Genomic DNA, 24,100 nt, shown 5'->3' with positions numbered 1-24,100 from the left:
TGCAGACCTGCATCTCTGCAGGACTGATGCTGTGAGAAGAACTGAAAACAAATAGTAGGAAATAAATAAAAAATAAAACAATCATCCATCAAAAGTGTGAATGGAAGTGTTTTATAGTTAAGTCTCTGGATTTGGAGCTTCCACAGCTGTGTTCTTGACACTTTTGGTACCAAATTTGAGCTATTGCAGGGGAACTATGGTTCTCTCAGCTTCAGCAGATTCTAGTTCAGGAAGAGTTAGGATTTTTGGTTGGACTTGCCACAATATTTCCTTATGGTTATCTCATTCCCCTTTTAATAGACTAATCTACTCTAGGGTAAGATAGATTATTTTTTTTTTTTAAATTAAGATGGCTGTTCTTTTTTTTTGTTGTTCTCTTTTTTTGATACAAACTTACAGAGAGCAAGGTAAATGAAAAAGCAGTAACCAAAGAACATTTCAGGTAAACTAATGAAACAGAGTTAAGTGACTTCAAATGCAACTCTTAGAATTCCCATTCCTACTGTTTGTAATGCTTTCTAGTGATGCTTCTGTCAAGTTGTGATTTTTATTGCCAAAGTTAGTTCTCAAATTGTTAACTTTGAAATGACAAATAGCCATCAACTGAAAATATATTTTCTAAAAATGTCGTATTTCTTTTCAGTACTGTTAAATTATGAAGGCATTTTGAAGTCCTAATCAACAATGGAGGAAACGGATAGGGAAGCAGTTGCAACAGCTGTTCAGAGAGTAGCGGGAATGCTTCAGCGTCCTGATCAGCTGGATAAAGTGGAACAGTACCGCAGGAGGGAAGCTCGTAAGAAGGCTTCAGTAGAAGCTCGACTTAAGGTACGAAGTTTGATAAACCTGAGTGTCCACGGTGCATCATGAATGTACATTCTATTTTTTCCCTTCTGTTTTTTTTTCTTCTACATTTTCACCCAGATAGTTGGACTTTAGTTTTTTGCTCTGTGTCCAAAACAGAAAATTTTCATCCTGTAAGTAACACAGACTAGTGCTGTATATCTTACTGAAATTTTGCTCAAGCATTTTAAGTGTTCCTAGGTCCTGTAACTTCTACAGTTTATCCATGGACAGCTACCCTTGTGCTGTGTAGCCTGTCAGCCAACAAATGTGTCTTAATGATTGAATACTGAACTTGTAACACAAAACTGATGCTTGCATTTGAAAAATATCAGTCAGTTTAGTCTCTGACTTTTACATGGGTTTATGGAAGGTAGCTAAAATCTATCAATTCCTGTCTCTTGTGGGCGTGTACCCCATGATTTTCCCCCTTCTTCACATGTCTACATCTTAGTGCATGCATGCACATACACACGCAGACTCAGCCTGAAATATGAGTAAGGTTATCCTGTGTTTAGTGTCTGTATGTTACTGAGCTCTCTGTTTTCTTCCTTCAGTGGTACTTGCTAGCCAGCAGTCATCTTAGACCACTGTATTAAGTAATTTGATTAGAGCCTTAGAATGGTGTTTTGGGAAATATTTTGGGGTTTATCAGATTGAAATAGCTGGTATACACTGTATCTAACCTTATATTTCAGAAAAAGTTAGTTCATCCTACAACTATTTGATGGCTCCTTCTTTCATAGAATCAGGGGATTGTTATGGCTGGAAAAGATCTTTAAGGTCATCAAGTCCAACCGTTATCTAACTCTGCCAGGCCCACTTCTAAACCACGTCCCTGAGCACCGTATCTAGATAGCTTTTAAATACATCCAAGGATGGCAATTCAACTACTTCCCTGGGCAGCCTGTTCCAGTCTTTGATACCCCTTTCAGTGTAGCAGTTTTTCCTAATGTCTAACCTAAACCTCCCGGGGCGCAACTTGAGGCCATTTCCTCTTGTCCTATCAGTTGTAACTTGTAAGAAGATACCAACACCCACCTCTCTACAACCTCCTTTCAGGTAGTTGTAGACAGCAATAAGGTCTCCCCTCAACCTCCTTTTCTTCATACTAAACAACCGCAAGTCCCTCAGCTGCTCCTCATAAGACTTATTCTCAAGACCCTTCACCAGCTTTGTTGCCCTTTTCTAGACCATCTCCAGCACCTCAATGTCATTCTTATACTGTGGCACCCAAAACTGAACACAGTACTCAATGTGTGGCCTCACCAGTGCCAAGTACAGTGGGACAATCACTTCTCTAGTCCTGCTGCCTACACTATTCCTGATGCAGGCTAGGATGCCGTTGGCCGCCTTGGCCACCTGGGCACACTACTGGCTCATGTTCAGACAGCTGTCAGTCAACACCCCCAGGTCCTTTTCTGCCGGGCAGCTTTCCAGACACTCTCCCCAAGCCAGTAGCATTGCATGGGGTTGTTGTGGCCCAAGTGCAGGATTCGGCACTTGCCCTTGTTGGAGCTCATACTACTGGCCTCAGCCCATCGATCCCGCCTATCCAGGTCCCTCTGAAGAGCCCTCCTACCCTCCAGCAGCTCAACACTCCCACCTGAGTGTCGCCTGCAAACTTACTGAGGGTGCTCTCAATCTCCTTGTCAAGAGCATTAATAAAGATATTAAACAGGAGTGGCCCCAACACTGAGCCCTGTGGAACATCACTTGTGACTGGCTGCCAACTGGATTTAACTCCATTCACTATGTGGGAGTCTGCGTGAAGTAGAAGAGAGCCTGCCTTCTTTCACAGTGAAAACATTTGTTAGCAAATTATGCAGTAATTTTTGTCTGTAGCATAGAAACAAAAATTTTCCTGATGACTTGGACTGGGTTTTTCAGATTTAAGGCAGGAAGCATATAGTGGAGTCTGTTAATAATGGATCAACTATTTAGTTATGGTGATCTGTTTATAGTATATGAGCACGGTCTTTTGCCTACTGACTGCTTCTATAGACAGTAATGACTAAACATAGCTTTGTAAGTTTTATAAATGCCTAAATCCACTTTATAGCTAAGAAGTTTCCTTGTCATTTTCCTTTAGTTGCCTGAACTTCAGTCATCTGTAGATGGTCAGAAATAACTGTTTCAAAAAGAAGTACAATACCCATTAATCTGTTCAGGATATATTTCTGAAACAGGTGATAGTTAGTGATGCAGTGGATAGCAAAGCAGTTTTTCCTGTAAGAATTACTATAATGTATGGGAGCACAGAGCGGATGTAAGAAGTGTTCTTGCTCTGTATTCAAGTTGTGTATATGTGTGATGTGGAAGATGGAGAGACAGGGTCATCAGGACCATGAGCTGGATGAGTTGCTGACTTTTGAGGTTGGATCACTGTTGAAAAACTTCAGCTACTTCATCTTTGTCGATGAACACTTGGTAAATCTTTTAATGTGAACATCTTGGTGCTTATTTCTGGCTGGATATGCTTTCATCTTTGTCATAATTTTCTTCAGATGAATCAGGTTTATCAAGGGTGAAGGGTGGAGAACCAGGGTAATAGTTGTCACTTACAGGGATGGAGCAGCAGAGGTCTGGAATGGTGTTCTGTGCCAAACTCACCTGATTCATGTGTGAGACTGATGGCAGTTAGCAAAGAGTATTTGTAAGGGATGCTAGCAGAACTCTGAAAGAATGGGTGGATAAGCACCAGCTAGCAGTGGAGGCTGGTACTTCCGGGCTCTGCAGTCCAAAATGTAGATGAAGACAGGCTTGGCCTCTGTTCCAGAGCCTGGAAAGTTATAAGCATTAACAGCCATCTTTGTGCACTTATTCAGCCAATGGGAGAACTTAAATTTTGGGTTTCTTTCAACCTGAAGAAATACTGTATCCTAGGAGAGTTCCTAGGTCTTGGGTTTTCCTGAGTATAAACAAGCTTGAATCCTCCACCTTTTTATTCATAGCTGTGCAACCATGAATTTGAGCCGTAGGGCTCTAGGGAGACCAGGCAGCCAGGATTCTGGTTCCATAGCTTAATGTTGAGGGCTGTCTCTTGAAAGAGAAGGTTTGAGCCCTTTCCTAGCATGCCTTGCTTTTTTTTTTTTTTTTTTTTTTTTTTTTTTTTTTTTAACACAGTGGTGGTCAGTCCAATCTACAATGAATATGCATTCTAGGAAGTGAAGTCAGTAATACTAGGACATGCCTCACTCCCCACCCCCCTCCCCTGGCCCCAGCTGACTATTAGAAGACAAACAAGCTTCAGAAGATTGTGTTTCAGTATCATGTTGAATTTCAGTATCCTAATTACCTCAGTTCCTGTAGGGGAAAAATGTGTTAGTGCAGCAGTTCTGTAGATAAATACTGTATAAAAATGCCTTACCACTGCTTAATTGTACTAAGTCTGACAGGAAAATACATTTTTATCAATAAAATCAGCATGTCGTAATTTGAAAGTACATAAGTAGTGGTAGTTTAAGAATCACTGCATTTTTCTGGGACTTTCCCAGTACATTTAAAACACAATAAATGTTGTTCATAGTTAGCAGGATTTCCTCTTTGGCTTCTAGTATCAGACAGAAAGTTCCATGACTGCCCAAGCTTTTTGGCTTTAAAAGTATGGCAAAAAATGTGTTTTGAGCTTAGCAAAACCATTAGTGCCTCGTTTCTTTACTGGATACTTCAAGTCCTTGAGATATGCGACTGAGGTTTCACTGATGTCTGCCCTTTGGCTTGTCTTTTGAAAGTCTGTTATTTCCAGTTTCATTTTCCACTCACCTGATCTAATGTTAGTCAGATTTCTTTAAAAATACATACATAAAAATCATTCTGTGGATGTGATCTGATTTCTTTCACTCAGATACACACTTTAATGCATGTTCTGTATGGTGTCTGGACTGTCAAATGATGTTCAGGACTAATAGCCTATTTGAAGAGTCATTATTTCAAGTGTCAACTGTGACAAGAGATATCTATATTGATAACCTCTCTTTATGCTGTAATAGTCTAGATTGTTGGTCTGGTTGTTGATGTTTCAGAGTGTCAAAATTTTATTCAGTTTAGGTTTTTGTTGGGTTTTGTTTTGACTGGATTCCTTTTGATTATTTTGGCTTTCTGGCTCCACAGGCCAGAGGGTATTTTGTTTTTTAGAACACTTCAGAATTTTATTTTATTTTTTTAAGAATGTTTTCTGTTTGCCAGTCAAAATTTGTAATTGCTTGGGTAAAATACTTTGTGAATCTGTACATACCAAGCATTCTGTTGAAACATCTCAATCAGTTTTCTTATGTTGTCCCCCTTTGAAATGAATTTATGAAGGAAACACAAAGAAATCTCATTCTGCCTTCCCATGATCCTGGTTCAGTATAGATTTAGAAAGATGATGATGTATCTGCCTAAGCTCCTATGTTAGCTTTGTGGGGGAACCAGTTGTATCTAGTTTTAAAGGACTTAGATGCAACTTCAGAACTTCAAAAAAAGAATGTGTGCACACACAGAGTAAGTTACATGGTTTTAGAAAGCTGTAATAGTACCTTTTCCGTTTTTTTTTTTTTTTCCTCTGAAAAATGTTAGATACTGAAATGAAGATTAATTCTTGAGGTGTTGAAAATACATAATGATTGATATGAGTTCTTCCTTTGTCTTTTTTTGTGTTTAAGGCAGCAATCCAGTCGCAGTTAGATGGAGTACGAACAGGTTTAAGTCAACTGCACAATGCACTGAATGATGTAAAGGACATTCAGCAGTCTTTGATAGATGTCAATAAGGACTGGAGACAGAGCATCAACACCATAGAAAACCTCAAGGATGTTAAGGATGCTGTAGTGCAACATAGCCAACTGGCAGCTGCTGTAGAAAATCTCAAGAACATCTTTTCAGGTAAGCTAATGTTCTTTAAGTAATCTGTCATGTACTGAAAGCACTTTAAAATGGTACTAACCATTTTACCATAACCATAAGCTGTAAGGTTATCAAGTAGTATTGAGAACTTTGAACTTCACTGGGAATGAAGAATTACATTCACGCAAGTAGCTGGTAACCATTTAATATATATCAGGTCTAAATTGCACTGTAAGAACTTCTAGTCTGGCCTATCTCATCATCAGACACAAGTCACAAAGAAGCTTCTTGCTAGCAATCAGTAGCAGGGATAACATGTTTCGTATAAAAGACTGAAATATGCAAGCGGCATGTACAGAGAGATTTGGAAAGATCTGGAATGTTGCCAGTGAGTTGGGCACCTACAGCAAGTCTGTTGGGTAAAAATAGTCCCCATTGATTTTAGGAAGCAAGATTTCTTTGTGAACAAAGGCAAAATAGGAACCAGCAGGATCTCTAGTCAGAGATTCCCTGGTAGTCTTTCTCACACAACAGTTAGGAGCCTCAAGTATTTCCACTGATGTTAGAAGCTTAAGTATAAACTACCTGAAGTTCAGTTTCAACTGTGCACAATCCTCACTTCAGAATCAGGCAGCACAATCACAGAAGCCAACTCATGCATAAAGAAATTATACATGGGAGACACTTCTTCCTTGCATGACTGCGTAACTACAAAGGTTTGCAAAATTAAGTAATGTTAATGTGATATAATGAATACTGTAAAGATAAAGAAAATGGGATTACCCCTGTCCTTTTATGCAGGCTCTTTGGGGCACATTCTGTCTTGAATCTGGGTGAATTCCTTGCCAGGGCTTTTCTGCTTATAGGTAACTTTAAGAATTTTACTCTATGGGTGCTAAACCTATCCTAACCCTTTGATTTCATTTAAATAGTCTTTTATCTCCCCTTCTCTCCTGATAGTAATTCACAAAATGTAGCTACAAAGAAAAATTGTTTCCCAGTCATACCATGTTGATTTGTTTAATCTCTGTAAGAGCGTGTCTAACTGCTGCAGTACCAAAGTGGGATATGGTGTGCAACTTAGAGTAGTATTTCTATTTACATGCAATGTCTAGCAATAAAAAACAAAGAACAACAAAATTCTGTGTGTTCCAGTGCTCAGTTATTTTGGGGATGTTATTTTCTTTCACACTGAATGCAATTGAGACAATAAGCCCCTTTTCTGGCATTCTGAGAGGTTTTTAGTGTGAAGTATCTCCCCCCAGGACTGTTAAAGAGTATAGCTGATGTTAACTTCACTGTGAGTAAAACAAATGCTTTATAAACCCAAGTGGTTTTCATCATATTTAATGATGGTGTATAACTGTCTTTTCAATCATTTTTTGGAGGTGCCAGTTTTGTTACTAGCTGCCTTGTTTGTAGTGACAATTTTTCTGCTGAGATTTTCAGTTCTTTCACCCTCAGGATCCTAATTCTCTTCTATAGTATTCCTCAAATACTGAAAAATAATACAGAAAATTCCTATTCTTCCTATACAGAAAATTCCTATTCTTCCTATACAGAAAATTCCTATTCTTCCTTTGTGCCTTAGACAGGCAAAAACTGTTCCTTCAAGGAGGTAAAATTCAGTATTTGTTGGGTATATGCAGCCTCAGGTTCACCAGGGTAAGTGACTTTTAGTCAGGCAAGTTACTAGCTTTCTTATACAAAAAGCTTTTACTGCAATTTTTTTCATGGTAGACTTTCATGGACCTTTTCTTTTCTTCTTTTTAAGGAGGGAGCAAGGAAGAGAAAGGAAATTATGTTCTCTTGGCACTGTATTCCTAGTTTGTTTAGCCACTGATCAAAATGGAGCATTGTAGTTAATAAAAGTATGAAGACACATAGCATTTACTAGCAATTTTTAATAATTCAAAATAATTTCCTTTAAATTATTTCAAAATATTTACTACAGCTGATCTTCATCTTGTTTCCTAGTGCTTTTATTGTCTTGTGTTTATTTTTTGTATTTTGATTGTGTTGGTTTACTTCTTTTTTTTCTTCCTTTTTGCTGTTGTTTCAGTTCCAGAGATAGTCAGGGAGACCCAAGATCTGATTGAACGAGGGGAACTTCTGCAAGCTCATCGAAAACTGATGGATTTAGAGTGTTCTCGTGATAACCTGATGTATGAGCAGTATCGCATGGACAGCAAAAACACACATGACATGAACCTCATCCATACGTACTTTGGGGATATGCAGAAACTTTCTGAGGAGTTGGCAAAGCAACTTTGGATGGTGGTTCAAAGATCTCTTGTTACAGTCCGTCGAGATCCAACCTTGCTTGTTTCTGTTGTTAGAATAATTGAGAGGGAGGAGAAAATTGACAGGCGCATGTTAGATCGGAAAAAACAAACTGGTTTTATACCTCCTGGCAGACCAAAGAAGTGGAAAGAAAAGATGTTCAACATTTTAGAAAGAACTGTGAGTACACGAATTGAAGGCACTCAAGCAGATACTAGAGAATCTGACAAAATGTGGCTTGTGCGCCATCTAGAAATCATACGTAAATACGTCCTTGATGACCTGCTTGTGGCTAAAACCCTGCTGGATCAATGTTTTCCTCCACATTATGACATTTTCAACAAATTGCTAAACATGTACCATCAAGCTTTGTCCACCCGCATGCAGGAGCTTGCTGCAGAGGATCTGGAAGCAAATGAGATCGTTAGCCTTCTAACTTGGGTTTTAAATACATACAAAAGGTAAGGTCCTCTTATCTTTTCTGTTAGCAATAGTTAAAAGTAAGCATGCAAAACACAGTTTATGTGCTAGTATTTGCATGTCTATTGACATGTAAGAATATAAAACAAAAGAGGGATGACAGTAAAAAACTTACTGGTTTGATATTTGTTAAGCATTTTGCTTTCTGGAAATTGCTCCTTAAAACTTGTTTGCATTTTCTAATATATGTGACTTTTGAGTTGCTTTGTAAGCTTGAGGTTTTAATGCAGTTAGACCTGTTTGAAGCTAGAGTAACCTTGTCTTTGTGTGCCAGTTTGGTGAAGTATTGGGAAGAGCAGAAGAAACCGAGAGCTCATGTATGTGAAACAAAATGCCTGTTGTTGGCCACAGCCGCAGAAGATTTGTATGGTTATTAAGTTTCTATTGTTCTTTTTTACAGGGGTTGGGACTGTTTCAGTGTTGCTTCATTACTGTTAAACGGAAAGAATGTAGTAACTTCCTTCAGGTTTTCTCTCAGAACTGTGTGGTCGTTTGTTTATTTAGAAGAATTTCGGCTTACAGGTTGTCTCCTGTGATACTCTTGAAACTCTTTTCTTTTGAGTGGTGTGATTTGTTGGGATAACTTAAGCATTTTGTTGGTTCTTTTTGTTTGTTTGTTGTTTTTTTTTATCCTCCAGATAGAAACAGCTCAAATGGCAACTGTTTAGTTTTTGCTGGCATGTAGTTACTAGGGCAACTGATTTGTTTGGGAAAAAGTAATGCTAGTCTTTCTATGGCTCATGACTGTAATCCTGTTCTCAATAGCTGGCATTGACCCAGAGTCTGCACTGTGTACACTTTTGCCGTCTTCAATTGTTCAATCTCACTAATTCAACAAATTGGATGCTTCATACGTTTAGAATATAATACCATAAAGCAAATAGGTAGGGGATGATACTGTTCCATAGAATTGTTATAACCAGATTTAAGATTCATTTCCTGCTTAGAGCTCTGTGCTTTGCTCTACACTGCAAAGTTCTGCTTCTCTTGCCTGCAAGGAACAATCAGGAGCAACCACTAATGCATACTTACATACCTGTGCAGGATATATGAGAGATGCAGCTTCTAATAAGGGTATAGCTACTGATCAGATAAAGGAGTTGAGTTCATTGGCCTTTTCTTCTTTGTTAACAGAAGGCCAGAGGAATAACTCCACAATGAACGATAATCAGAAATATGTGAATCCCTCTACCTATAGGGGCATGGCCTAGGTGCCCAGGTTCTTCACTTATGTCCTGGGGCTGATGTTCCAGTAGGACAGTTTGTGGTCTTAAAATTGCCCTTCCCCCAGAAAGTAGAGCAGATTGCTATTGAGTTAGACAATTCAAAGCTAAAATATCTCAATCCGTGTACTCTGTGGTAGGAAGGGCAAAGGGAGGGAGGAAAGCCAGTGTTGCATTTATTTACAAGGCAAACAAATGAAAAAGAGTAATTCCTGCTAAAGCAAGTTATATGGCCTGTAGCATCTGATGGCAAAGTCTTTGAAAGGACGCAAAAGAGTGAGAGAAGCAGATACTATACAAGGTATCTGAAAATGCACTTCTCCCCTGTATATGCATGTAACAAGTGTGATGGATATTAGGGGAAGGATCTCAGGAAAAATTAAGGCTTTGAGTTTCTGCCTTCTTAAAAGAAAATTTAAAAAAAGAAAAAAAAGCCTGAGAGGATAATTGTATTCTTACAGATTACAATAAATTGCTATAAAGAGGATGATAATTAGCTGTTCTTTATGTTCGTATTGGACAGTGGAAGAAGAAATCAGTTCAGGCTTGAGTGGGAAAGTAAAGTGCTCAAGCAGGATACTTGCAGAGCTTACCAAGTCTCAGCTGCTGGACATCTCTTACCAACACAATAAACCAACTCTCTACAGGCCTATGTTTATTATAAACTGTGAAAGAGGATGACCTATATGACCTCATGAGAACCGTGTTTCTATGATATTTCACCCTCTTTTCCCTATATGAAAAGTAGGTTCTAAACTGCTGTTGCATTTCTTGTTCACTTTTATGGAACATTATATGGTGGAAGATAGTTTTTTTTCCTTTCTAATCTTTCTCTGTTTTTATTAAATTGAGTATTAGAGGGAACATATAAATTTGTATTTGCATATTACAGCTGCACTTCAAAACCAGCTGAGAAAATACTGACCAATTAAAAGAAGCATTTTTTCTGTGTAATGAATTGATAAGAAAGCCATGCATAACTTCTGCTTACAAGATTTGCAAGACTGATTTTTTTTAAAGAATCTTGCTCTTTACCAGAGCATGTCTTGGAAGCTGTTTTTAGAACTGTATTCAGCTCATAACTAAGAAATAAAGTGGTGCTCCATGTGGAATAATGGCCTTTAATATTTGAGTGGGATGGAATTTTACTATGCTAGATGTATTTCTCTTTCATATTTAAGTTAATGAGAGCTTTGGAAACATACTGCTATGATTAAATCTGTACCAGGTTGGGATCAGGACCCTAATCTGTGTTTTAGGGAAAATATAAGTCTTATTAAGACCCTGATGCCCATATTCATAACATCATTTTATCAGGTACTGATCAAATGTTAACAAAACCGCTAAGAATTCAACAACATTGCTACGGACAATGTCAACAATCTTCACTCCAAGGAACAGAAGGAAAGGTACTACATATCTAGCTGGATGCTGTCTCTGGATCAAGTACCTCTTTTTATGAGACAGAGCAGGATTGGTGGCAAGCCTGGCATAGGAGGCAGAATAGAAGCTTTCTAAAATGTTAGTTTCCAGATAATACAGTTCTGGTTGAAATTTCAACTTGATATAAACTTTCTGTTGAAGGGAAATAACTCTTCCCTACAGTTAGAAGCCTCCTGACACTTCTAATTGTCTATCGCTTCCTTTCCCCCCGACACTTCAGTTGTGGCAATCAGGAAAGAGAATTTGTGTATAGGAAGAATTTTTGTCCTTGGGGGCTGGAGGTAGAAGCCTGTGGTCTTTGTTTTGGGGTCTCAATTGATAAGTTTGAGAAAGATTTAATGTATCTGTGGCCTTGTGAAGTAGGGATAATGATGGTATAATGAGGCTAGAAATATTTTCTAATATGGCACAGTGCCATAAACAGCTGCTCACATTTCCCCTGAATAAGCCTAGAGCAGGTCCTGCTATTATGCGATGTAAACAGCAACAGAATGGAATTCAGTTTTCTGAATAGCTTGAGCCACTTAAGATATCTTCAGCCTCTTTTCCTACAGGCTCAGGAAGACACTACAAAGGTAAAGTGTTCAGTTACAATAGCTTTTACGGTTTCAAAGACAAGAATTTTGTTTTTTAAGTAGTTAGCCATAGCATTGTTTGGGGTTTTTTTTAGAGCTTTGAGATTTTTATTTTTTTTTCCATAATGTGGAAGCACCACTGTGATGTCACACTGCATATACCCAGGAAACAACTTTAGCTTGCAGAAATATACAAACTAAGCACTTATTTAGGAATATTTTTTTAATAGCATTTGTGGCTTGCTTCTGAAAAGCACACTAGAAATGGAATGTGAAATTATTTATGTTATTATGATTGTTATTATGATTGAATATATTTCCATCAACTGTTAATAAAGCACTCTCTGAAGAGTCTGGTTTTGAGTTATTGATTTTTTCAGCATTAAATATTAAGAGTTCTTGCTATGTTGTGCTTTGGCATAGCTTTGTTTTTTTGTTTTAGTTACACAAGCAACTCTATTATATAATCTTATAATATATAGATGCACATATAGTGTTAACTTTATATAAGCCTGGAAAAATATTTTGAGGGTTGATCTAGTTTCTTTCTAACCCTATAAAATCAAGGATTTTCCTTTGCAAGCAGGTATAGCTAATGGTGCTGTTACAATACAGTGCGCATGAAGTGCACCTTAGATTTGGCCTGCAATATGCCTCTTCATCTTATATTAGGTGTATTCTCTACCAATACAAGAAGTATTGGTAGGTTTTCTTTTAATCTATTTTAGCTTTGATATGGATGTGATACAAGAAGCTCTTTTGAGAAACTCTGAGGAGAGTATTGTACTTCTCATTGCTTTTATGCATTCTGAATTTCAAAATAGGAAAGTTGTCTGTCATCACCTCTGAAATTTAAAGGACATATAAAAATGTCCCCTATTAAGAGCCCACAGGTTGAACCAGTTGGCTTTTATTCAGTCTTAAGCAATTCTTGTACATAAAGTTAGAAACACATGAAAGGGTTGAGTATTTAAAATGTCTAACTTTTTTTTTAATATACACTGGGCTATTGCTTTTACAATCCTGTTCTTTCTTTTATATAGTTTTATTTACTTTCCTTGTAAATGCATTTATTGTTGCAGTTACTGTAAAAAACTTTTTTAAATGTATAGATATTGGAAAATTGCCCCTTACAGTGGTCATACAAAAAAAGCTGCATAGTTTTTAACTTTTTGTCTCACTTTTCTTTACTAATCTGCAATGTCTTTTTTTTTTTTTTTTTTTTTTTTTAAACTCAGTACAGAGATGATGGGAAATTCAGAACTGTGTCCCGAAGTGGATGTAAATTCTCTGAATCCTCTGATTTCGCAAAATGTGGTAGACCAGCTTCTGAGCAAGTATATGTCAACACTTACTGTGAGTAATAATAATAGAAAGACACCTTTGGATGAGTTAATAGCTGCATTAGTGCCTCAGTGCTGTTCCTCCATCAGAGGAAACTAATGTGACAAATGTTAACTCAATATCACTACTTTTATAAATTTGCATATACTATCATAGAATCATAGAATGGTTTAGGTTGGAAGGGACCTTGAAAATCATTGAGTTCCAACCCCCTTGCCGTATGCAGGGACACCTTCCTCTACACCAGGTTGCTCAAAGCCCCATCCAGTCTGGCCTTAAACGCCTCGGGGGGTGGAGCTTCCACAACTTCTCTGGGCAAGCTGTTCCAGTGCCTCACCACCCTCAAAGTGAAAAATTTCTTCCTAATATCTAATCTAAATCTTCCTTCTTCCAGTTTGAAGCCATTCCCCCTTATCCTATTGCTACATGCCCTTGTAAAAAGTCCTTCCCCAGCTTTCCTGCAGGCCCCCTTTAGGTACTGGAAGGCCACAATAAGGTCTTCCCGGAGCCTTCTCTTCTCCAGGCTGAACAGCCCCAACTCTCTCAGCCTGTCTTCATAGCAGAGGTGGTCCACCCCCTCTGATCATCTTTGTGGCCCTCCTCTGGACCCGCTCCAACAGGTCCAGGTCTTTCCTATGTTGGGAATTCCAGAGCTGGATGCAGTATTCCAGGTGAGCTCTCACCAGAGTAGAGGGGCCGAATCACCTCCCTTGACCTGCTGGCCACAGTTCTTCTGATGCAGCCCAGGATACGGTTGGCCTTCTGGGCTGCAGTTGCACATTGCTGGCTCATGTTGAGCTTCTCATCACTCAGCACCCCCAGGTCCTTCTCCTCAGGGCTGCTCTCAATCCATTCTCTGCTGAGCCTGTATTTATGCAGGTTTGTTTATAAATTTATAATCAGATGATTTTATAGATGTAAATCATGACATTTCAGGGAATAATTATGCTTTACAGATCGTATTAATCATATTTTATTAGAAAGGAAGGAATTTCAGTGTTCATATAGCTAAATTCATAGTGCTAGTATGTTAGGTATTACTATACTTGCAAGCTACTGAATGCAGCTTGGTCCCTATAGTAACTACGTCAAAATTTGATACAGATGTGACCTTTTCAAGGTAATCAAGATGCTCATGTTTGCCAGTTTGATTCTTTTAACAGTCATTTTCCTTTTATGCTTGTCAACTGCATGAGCATAATTCCCTTGTGTGGATGCCCTTTCATGTGCATCCTAAATATGAAGACACTACTTCTTGGTTATCCTAAAAGTCACTGGAAATTGGTCAACTACATGGCAAAGGAATCAGTATGTGACTGTCAAGTTTTAAAATGTATTTTTCTTTAAAGATCCACTGTTGATTGCTTCTGAGACTGGATATTGGAATAGTTGTAATTTCGGACTTGCTGTTCTTATATTGTTGAATTGAATTCCTGCCCCTCCTAAGCTTAGGAGCTCTGTCAAGCAGAGGAGGGAAATTTTTTGCTTCTTTGAATGTATCAGCCACTACAACATGTCCAGCAACAGCAATTACTTGGACTTGATACTCATCACAATAATATGAACCGATCTTGTTATGTCTCAAGGAAGTTGCCAGTAGAGGCTCTGCTTCACATTGGCTTTACTAGGACTTTTATGCAAGTTTATTTCTCTGCACTTACCTTTAGGACAAAAAAAACCCATTGGTTTGTTTTCTCAAGCTACATTTGTCTTGACTTAGGAAATGCATTCGAATTCATTTTGTCCCCTCTTAATACAAAAAAATATGCCTATATTGGTTTTTCAAAAATGTTTTTGCCCTACTTACTGAAAAATATTATATACAGAACATTGTTGTATTTATATTCTATAAATAAAATAAAGCAAAACTGCTATTCTGTTAAACACAGAGTGGTTCTGATGGTTTTGATTTTTGGTTGTGTCCTCTTTTTAAGGCAGTTTCAATATTTTCTGCCTATATATTTCACAGGATTCAGGCTGATCTAATTTTCTACACATCCCCACTTATACTTTATTTCTTTTGATGTTGTGTTTAAAACTGCTTATAAACAGAATATAGCTAGTTCTGTTTGGGTAAATGAAAGTAAGTTCATAGTCACAAGTAGAAAATAAATATTGATGTTTAAGTCGATAAAAAATGTCTCCTTTTCATAAGAAATAAAATGCTAATAGATTTTACAGATTTCGAATAGATTTTTTTTTTTTTTTTTAAGGACTTCAGCTGGAAAAAAATTCTTGTAAATGATGATCTTAAGGTGAAAAATGTTGATGTCCCCTGGGCTGCTGGCTTAAAACATTAATTCTTCCTTGCAAATCATATCTCATCAGAGCAGTTCCATGCTTATGAGGAAAAAAAGTACATTGTTTCACATAATTGAAGATGGTACTACCTGTGCTTAGCAGATACAGCATTTGATAGTCCATTCACTGTAGCCAAAAAGAGAAGAAAACTACAGGTCTGTGGTCAACATCTGTTCTTGTGCAGGACGGTAGCTTTCAGTTTCTTCCTTTATCCTGTCTGATGATAGGAGTTTTGACCAGAAGATATTGATTTAATACATGAAAAAATGCCCTTTCTGTACGTACTTACTGGTCATGTTTAATTTTGCATGGCAAGGCACACTAATATAGCTGTTACGCGTTGAAAAGAAGTATGAACCTTTATATTACTACAGATCCTAACTAAATGTGAACAAAGTAGAAAAGAGGCAGAAAGCTTCAACCCTTTGAAAATATTTTTAGATAGACAAATCAACAAATCCAATTACATATTTAGTAAACATGCTTTATTACCTACTCTTACAAATATGTCCATGGTATCTGTGTCATGCAAGTGATCAGAAAACTGACTGAATCTAGTTCTAAAAACAGTTGTTCTTAATGTCTGTTTGCTGCAGAATGTGCTTGTTGGATGGGAGAAGAGCCAACTATTCCATCTCCATCACTGTTTACTGCAGCCTTAAGTTCCAAGAAACAAAACTCATTTAATCTAATCCTGGGGTTTTGTCCCCAAGGGTAACCAGCATCAGTTTCCTAAAATGTAGGTAAAAGGAACTACAAGCCAGTATGTGCTAATTTTCTTATATCAAGTTTTACCCTAAGTTTTTCAATTGTTGAAAAATTCAGTTTGCAACCTAAAGCCTAAGGCTTAATAAATGCTTCCAAAGTTAGTCAGTTTGTCAGAATCAACATGTTTACTTGCTCTTTGAGTTTGGAGCAAATTTTAGTTTGTCTAAGTTACCTACATCCTGTAGGGATGACAAGAGTGGTGAACAGTATCTGTTACTATGCCACTTTTCATTATGGAAGTGGCTGCTATTCCAAATATTGCAGTGGGGGTTTTTTGTTGTGTTAAACTAAAAAAAAATAATTCTTTTTCTTGGTTGCTTTATTTAATGCAGTCTAACATCATTGGCTGGCTACGAAAAGCACTGGAGACGGATAAAAAAGACTGGATAAAAGAAACTGAACCGGAAGCAGATCAAGATGGGTACTATCAGACTACACTCCCAGCTATTGTTTTTCAGGTAAAAGAGAACTTTGTTATTCTAGAAAATCTACAGAAGCAGTACATGAATTTGGGGGAATGGAGGGACTGGAGGGAGGAACCAAAGTGTTTGGAATGTCATTGTTTCTATGTCTATTGAAGTATAATTTGTTTTTTTCCTGTAGAGTTGTTAGTTGGAGGGGGTGCTTCTTCTGAGGTTTTTACTTGCCTTTTTAACACTTAAAGACTTAGTTCTTTTTATGTGTAGATTAGAAATGTATTTTTCCCAGCCTATTTAGTTGATACCTGTATTTAGTTAACCGCTTTTACTTAGGTCTGAATTAGAAATATTAAGTACTTTTTTGCTGAAGAAAGAATGCAACTGTTTTCAGTATAAGGAGAAAACTGCAGCATACTTTAATGGTTGTCAATAATTTATTAATTACACTTATGGAAATAGTGATTTTTTTTTTTGTTTGTTTAGTCAGCAGCAATTGTCTGGACTTTTTCAATTAAAAAAAAAAAACAACATACGTAGAGCTGGTGCTAGTTAGTCTCTAACAATATAGGAGTTTTGTCTTTGATTTACCACTGATACAGGTCTGTCTTCATAACTAAACTATTTTTAACTTAGATGTTTGAGCAGAATCTTCAGGTGGCTGCTCAGATAAATGAAGATTTGAAAACAAAGGTACTCCTTCTATGTCTTCAACAAATGAATTCATTTCTAACAAGGTAACATTATTTTTAAAATATAAATGCTTTATCCTGCCTCAGCCTTTCTCTGTTCCCACTATTCCAATACTTGTTTTTTCCTATGAATGTTTCTTTCTTGCTTTGTCTTTCTCCTATCACTTCCATGCCAACCAAGCTTTTCTTCCCTTTCCGTTTCTTCCTTTCTTCCTCCCTTCCCCAGTTTCGCCACAGAAGTTCTTCTGTGCTGGTGAGTGGCACTTCCAGTTCCTCTGTGCAAATGACTGTTAATTTTTGGAGTCGGTTCCACTTTCTTTTATATTTCTTTCTCATAAAGAAGACACAACGCACCTCCTTGGCTGGATTCTGCCCAGAACAGGGAGTCTAAACATCACATGAGCAACAAGCCCTTTATAAAATACTTTTAAATACCTGACAGGCCCTTGTGGAGCCTTTGGTCCTACAGGTGTACTTAAGTTATTCCAGATTTTTGTCTGTTTAATGCAATTCCTTGTGTATGTTACAGGTACAAGGATGAAGCACAGTTGTATAAAGAAGAACATCTTAAAAATCGTCAGTATCCTCAATGTTATGTTCAATACATGATTGCAGTCATCAACAACTGTCAAACCTTTAAGTAAGTCTGCATGTTCTTGCAGTATTGTGAGAAAAAATAAGTATCAATGTTTCATTTATAATACCACATGTTCCCAGGACCTTCTCTTCTTTTGTATAGAAAGAGAGTTTCAGTTAAGATAGTTTAGCCAACTAAACAACAGGTTTAAGTATGTTACTGTTTTAAGAGGCAGATACTGTGATTGCCCTTGCCTTTGGCAAGCCAAGCCATTGCCCCTCACCAGTGAAAATCCACTTGTTATTCCAAGAATTTCATTGCCAAAGAAAAATTTATCTTCAACTTTCAGAATTTGAAAAAGTCATTGCAGTTAGTTTGTCTGGGGCCTGCCATGTTCTCTTACGTTTGATCTCTCACAGTTTACCTTCAAGCAGTGTGATCAAGGTGAACTCAACTGGAGAAAAGTGAAGGTAGAGCTTGCTCTGTTACAAATGTCAAAACAGAAGAAAGAAATCCTCATTGCTCATGTTTCAGTGTTCAGCAATCCAACCCCATGTTTGTCTGTATCTGCTTCCATTCTCAAGTCTGCAAATCAGGAGTAGTTTGTTACGAACATACAAGTAGTCTAGGTTGATCACTCGAAAAATTGTACTGCAGGGTAAATTAAGGCTTCCAAAGCAAGCACCAGGCATTATTTCCCCTTGCAAAAATAAGACTGTCTAGTATATCTCTTTCTGTGTATGCACTCTGAAAATTTAGTAGCAATGCAGTTGTGCATCAGTGCATGATGAAAAGCATTGTTATTTGTCACAGAGAATCTATAATCAGTCTGAAAAGAAAATACTTGAAAATTGAAATGGAAGATACATTGTCAAGCAGTCATGCAAGCATGGATGCAACTTTAGACATCATTGCCAAAGAAGGATGCTCTAGCCTGCTAGATGAAGTCTTCATGGATTTAGAGGTTAGAATTTTTTTCCCCTCAAAAACCCACAAGTATTATTTTATAAGGAAAAATAAGTCAGCAATGAAGTAGTTATAAAGCCTTTTGATTGCTAAATATATTTTATAGGTGATGTGCTGACACAATGCCAGTAAACATCAGTATTGTTCTTCACTGGTGTAGTTTGCATGTAGGAGACCAAAAGGTTGCTTAACTATATTGCACAGGATGACTTCAGGCAGGTCCTTTATATATAGTGAGTATCTTCTACCAGATTGTACTTAGCATTATATAGTTGAGTTTTGAGAATTACTTGGGAAACTACTGCTGATGTTATGATCTTTGTACAGGTGCAGTACATCTATAATTAAGATAGTTAATTGACTCTAAAGGGGGGCCCTTTTGTGACTGATAAATTTCCATGTTTAAGAATTCTAGCTTCTTGTATAGAATCCCTCAGGGAAAAAAAAATAATTCTTTTTATTACTAAAAAGAAATTGGGAGTATGGGGAGGGAGGCAGGGAAATTAGAGGAATAGTAGGGGTGAAGAAAGGTGCTCTGGGACTTATTAGAGTTGTAATAATATTTTGAACTAATGTAAATACCTTGAATTACTCACATTAAGAAAAATGTGGGAGCAGTGTTTATTTTAAACTTGGAGCTTTTAAGCAAAAGCTATATTTCTCATGAACTATGCTCGCTGATTATGAGAAGACACTCCATCTACTCTAATGACCATTCTTTGAAATTCATTAACCTCAAATTTTATGTCACTATTATAATTTATAAAATACCGTGCTCTAATATGTAAAGAATTCTTCCTCTGGGGAGAACAAAGCAAGATAGGTACGTAGATGTAGAGAACATTGGAATTATGTATTGTGGAGTAGTAAAGCACATAGGCCACCAAATTTGGTATAGGCACAGGAAGTTTGTGGGGCCATCAAAAAGGAGCAACTGAGTAGCCAGTAGCTGTTCAAGAAATCAAGCATGAAGTTGCATTATCACAAGTTTAAAAGTGCCTCATATTTAAAATTGGAATTGTCAGCTCTTACACCTATTTTGTCCTTGGATCTTAATTTTTTTATTTAGTGTAGACATTTAAATAGAGAACGTTATAAAGGATTTTAGGGAATTCATATGAAACAAATGCTCAGGTTAGTGCAGGTAGTTTACATATAGGCCCAGTGTGTATATCAGGATAGCGCTTTGTGGCAACTATCATTCTGACAACTGATCACATCGTTTTCCTACACTAACTGCTTATTCCTATTGAAGGAATGTAGTTTAGAAATGTATGATGCTTAAAATCGTCTCCTATTTTTTTGTAACTGCACTGATATGATGAAAGTGCCAAAAATTTGTTCTGATCAAACATTTGTTACCTTCTCAGCCACATCTCAATGAGCTGATGACAAAGAAGTGGTTGATGGGGTCTAATGCAGTGGGGACTATCTGTGTCACTGTAGAGGATTATTTCAATGACTTCGCTAAAATAAAAAAGCCTTATAAAAAGGTAGGTGCAAAATGTTCTATGATACTGTGCTAATGTACTCCGAATATCATGTTGGTTTGCAATTTCTGAACACTGAATGGCATTCAGAATTGGAATACAGAAATTGGAATTGATTCATCAGTGGAAATGGAAAAAATGTTCATGATCACATTGTAAAAGTCCGAATCTAATATTTCTCTGTCATCTTTTTTGTTCACTGCCATATAATATTGTCAAAGACAGATCTGAGTTGCAGGATTTAGTCCAGAAAATGTATTGGCCTGTTACTAGATCGTGTTCTTACCAGTTTGTACTTTTCTATCTCTCCTCAAAAGCTTGTAGTCAGATAAAATTAGCTTGTCTGAAACTAATTTTGCTAGTTTGGCCTGTAATTATTTTTTTATAAATGCACATTCTGTAATTCAGAGTTTTAATGTCTACAATGAGGTATAGTTAAATTGGTGCCATAAGGTTTAAGAAATGTATGATTCATGTTTAAAGTGCAGTTACAACAGCATAATGTGCTATGTTAGGTCATCTTTTTTTTTTTCTTTTTGTCTGTCAAAGGATACCTCGATTTCTCTATTATCCTTTAATCTGTAGTATTTTTGTACTTGTTTTTATCTTTTATTAAATTAAAGTCAGTTTTCTGTAGTTAAGATAGCATGTCTTAAATGATTCCCTGAGAAGAATTTCCATAAGAAATATTTGAAGCTAGCAAGATCATGGTTTAGGTGAGGTCTTTGAACAAATCCTTACAAAGTCGAAGCTTAAAAGACAGCTTCAAAATCATACACTTGCTCTTTCTTACCTTAAATCTTAAAGAGATAGAGGGGACTGCTCAAAGTTCCTCTGATGACCACTTAACCTTCAGTATTTGCAGATCCTACAGGCGTTATTACGTAAGTGAATAATACGCATTTTCAGTTGAGAAAAAGTACGCAAAAAAAGTTAGGTGAGTCCCAGAGTTAGTCTATATCCATGGAACAGCTTTTTTTTCCAGATTTGGCTTGTTGCTGTGAGGTAATAGTGCTTGGCATGAGTTTCTTCAAGTGTTAATACCAATCTGCAGTCCCATGTGTTTCATCACGTAGTGTTTATTGCCACCTTATGGGGAAGAAGATGACAAACATATTTTGGCATTCATCATACCTCCTATTCCACTGTCTCCCAGCACAAAAAAATCTCCCACACAAGACAGTGTATGTTCTAGCACTGGATGGGACACGCTTTTCTTTCTCTCGTTTGGGGTGGGCTTTTTTTTTCTGGTTTTAAAATATTCTTGGTTAAGCCTGTTTTGAAAATCGAGTTTTTAAAAGCCACATGAACAGAGCACCTGCAAAAAGACTATAGCCCAATGGGAAGGACACTGTTCTGGAGCAGGGAGGATCTGGATCTTACAGTCATTCTGCTTTGCCATTTTCCTCAAGTGTGAAGTGAATGCCCTGTCATCACAGTGTTGGCTCTTCTTGAGTGTTCTTTTTCTCAGTGGTAGTTGAGCTGGTCTTCTTCACTTTTCAGTGGGATGGGACATACATGTCAGTCTCCCACAATCTATTCTGTGCAGTTAATTTTCCTCTGTGTAATAGGTATCAATTCCACCAATGCAAGAGAAGTCATCCCTGAACAACTAGTAAACTGGTGTTTCTGCACAGCCTTGAGAGCAGGACTTTGTGTCCTGATTGAGGGCTGTGACTTCCAAGACTTTGCATTCTGCTGTTTTCTCTTTTTTCTTTTTTTTTTTTCTTTTATCTCTTTCCTGAAACCTTTCCCCAAAATTTTTAGAAAGGAACATGTTGATTGAAACTAAAGCTTGATATATACTAATAAAACATGATAAAAAGTTTGTGGGTACCTGTTAAGCAGATTTCTTCATTGTAAGTAACTTTGCCACCATGCTTAGGGGGGGAAAAAAAAAACCCAAACACCTGAGGACTTGTGGATTCTCCTTACATCTGAGTTGAAAAAACATGTAAAGGTTGTGGGGTTTTTGTTTTGTCCTTTATTTCCAAACCTCAGCATTACTTTTGCACCAATACTAGATTCTTCACTTAGTCACCAGTAGGTATTTCCTATAAAAAGACGAGCGCAGAACAGCAGAGCAATCAAGGAAGATCTGAGAAAGTGACTGCTGCTGGCTCTCCAGGCTTCGTACCAGACTTGACACAGAGCACAGATAATGTAGGCAAGATCTGCAATGCTTTATGCAATGTACTGGAGTTCTCCAGCAGAAGCCTTTGTGATGGCTGGTCATTCCTTGACCAGATATAAAGAGCAACGCTGCAAGGCCAAGCACAGGTCTGGTCTAAAGATCATCCAAATTATTTCATGGGGTTTTTTTCTGTCTTTGCTCCTCAAAAATAATTCAGATGTATAATTAGAGAAATCTTGGGTTTGTTGTGTCTCTTTCTTGTAACTGGCACATACTTTTCATTAGGGAAGGACAGGTTTTCATTTCTGTTAGCATTCTGAAAATCTAAAGCCACTCAAAATGTGTAGCATTAGCAAAAACTGTGTACTGGTGATTAAGTACAAATACACATTTCAAAGCCTAATAATTGTTCAAAGACTAAAAATATGTTTGCAGGTGTCACTGGCATAATCCACCACCTTTTTCTTTGCTTTCAGACAATGACTATTGAGGCCCATCGGAGAGTGGTTGTGGAATACATCAGAGCAATCATGTTAAAACGTATATCTTTCAAGAATGCAGAAGAGAGAAAAGAGGGTGCAGAAAGAATGATCAAAGAAGCAGAACAGTTCAGATTTCTGTTCAAGAAGCTTGCGGCTGTAAGTATTTGCTTTGGGTAATGCTGTTAACCTGGTAATTTAAAAGAAACCACACATGGTTACTGCTTGGGGAAAATGGCTAGAGTTAGATCTCCATGTCTCCAACATGTTGGGTGACATGCGAATGGCAAGGATGCCAGCTGAGGACACAGACATTGTTTCTGAACACACATGGGACTGCTACTAAAGTTCCTGAGCGCCAGTTTCTACTGCTTTGTGTTTATACATCTCTCTACAGCTGAATATTTGAATGCCCTCACAAAGATACGTACCCTGCATTTGTAGTAGTAAGTGAAAGAAAAAAGCAGTTGTTTAAAAAAAAAAAAAAAAAAAATTGGGCTTTGCTTTTCCTGGCTGGAAGAAAGAGTGATACTGCATCAAAAAGATGCAGTTACTTATCACCTAAGTAGCGTGCAGTGTATTCATTTAGCGTTGACCCCATTTAAAGTGCAGTAGAAATAGAAAAGACAGGCCAAAAAAAGGTATTTGAGAAACAACATACAAGATAGGCCTAAAATAAATACTTAAGTCTTGAACTGCATAAAGCTCCAAGGGCCAAAAGATGACACAATGCAAAAAGAATGCAGAGAAAGATAAAGCCTGAAAAACTGGGGAGGGTGGAGAAGGAGTGGCGTTCATCTCTGCTCACTGTGGAAGATGTTGGGCAACTCCTGCATCAGAGTCCTTCGTTATGTGGGATTCTGTGTAAGATCTGTTTCAGATTAAGGCGTTGATAGAAGAGGTTATGGAATAAATGAAATGAACAATACTAGATTTGCAGGACCAGATGACCTGGAATGAAGAGCACTAAAATAGTCCAGAGATTAAATAGATATTATACAGTTCAGTGGATCAGTTGTTGAAAGCTGCCTTGGTGGCCAGATGGCTACAAGGAAGCTAACGCAGGGGCAGTTTTTAAGTAACGTTTCAGAAGAGATCTGGCTTTCACATGAGTTATTCCTAATGTTCATGCTGGCAAATGAGCAGAAGTTAAAGACTAGAATATACTACTATGTGGATAAATACAACATATTGTTTGTAAGACGTGACTTTCTTCACTGGTATTCTGAGGGTAAGTCTCTGAATGAAGAAGAACAGGG

At 37.5% G+C, this 24,100-nt stretch overlaps 1 protein-coding gene across 1 annotated transcript in view; it reads left to right on the top strand.

Moving 5' to 3' along the window:
* Positions 1–643: 643 nt before the first annotated feature.
* EXOC3 (exocyst complex component 3) overlaps positions 644–24,100 on the top strand; it is a 25,028-nt gene continuing 1,571 nt past the window's right edge. Inside the window, exons 1-10 of the mRNA XM_009885890.1 lie at positions 644–828; positions 5,490–5,709; positions 7,733–8,414; positions 12,913–13,030; positions 16,420–16,545; positions 17,140–17,240; positions 17,725–17,835; positions 18,586–18,736; positions 20,109–20,231; positions 22,839–23,000. Coding sequence (XP_009884192.1) covers positions 685–828; positions 5,490–5,709; positions 7,733–8,414; positions 12,913–13,030; positions 16,420–16,545; positions 17,140–17,240; positions 17,725–17,835; positions 18,586–18,736; positions 20,109–20,231; positions 22,839–23,000 — 1,938 coding nt within the window. The 5' untranslated portion in view covers positions 644–684. The remainder of the gene's footprint in view (positions 829–5,489; positions 5,710–7,732; positions 8,415–12,912; positions 13,031–16,419; positions 16,546–17,139; positions 17,241–17,724; positions 17,836–18,585; positions 18,737–20,108; positions 20,232–22,838; positions 23,001–24,100) is intronic.

Source organism: Charadrius vociferus, unplaced genomic scaffold (assembly GCF_000708025.1).
Source record: "Charadrius vociferus isolate BGI_N301 unplaced genomic scaffold, ASM70802v2 scaffold195, whole genome shotgun sequence".
NCBI lineage: Eukaryota > Metazoa > Chordata > Aves > Charadriiformes > Charadriidae > Charadrius > Charadrius vociferus.
This window is presented reverse-complemented; position numbering and strand designations above follow the sequence as displayed.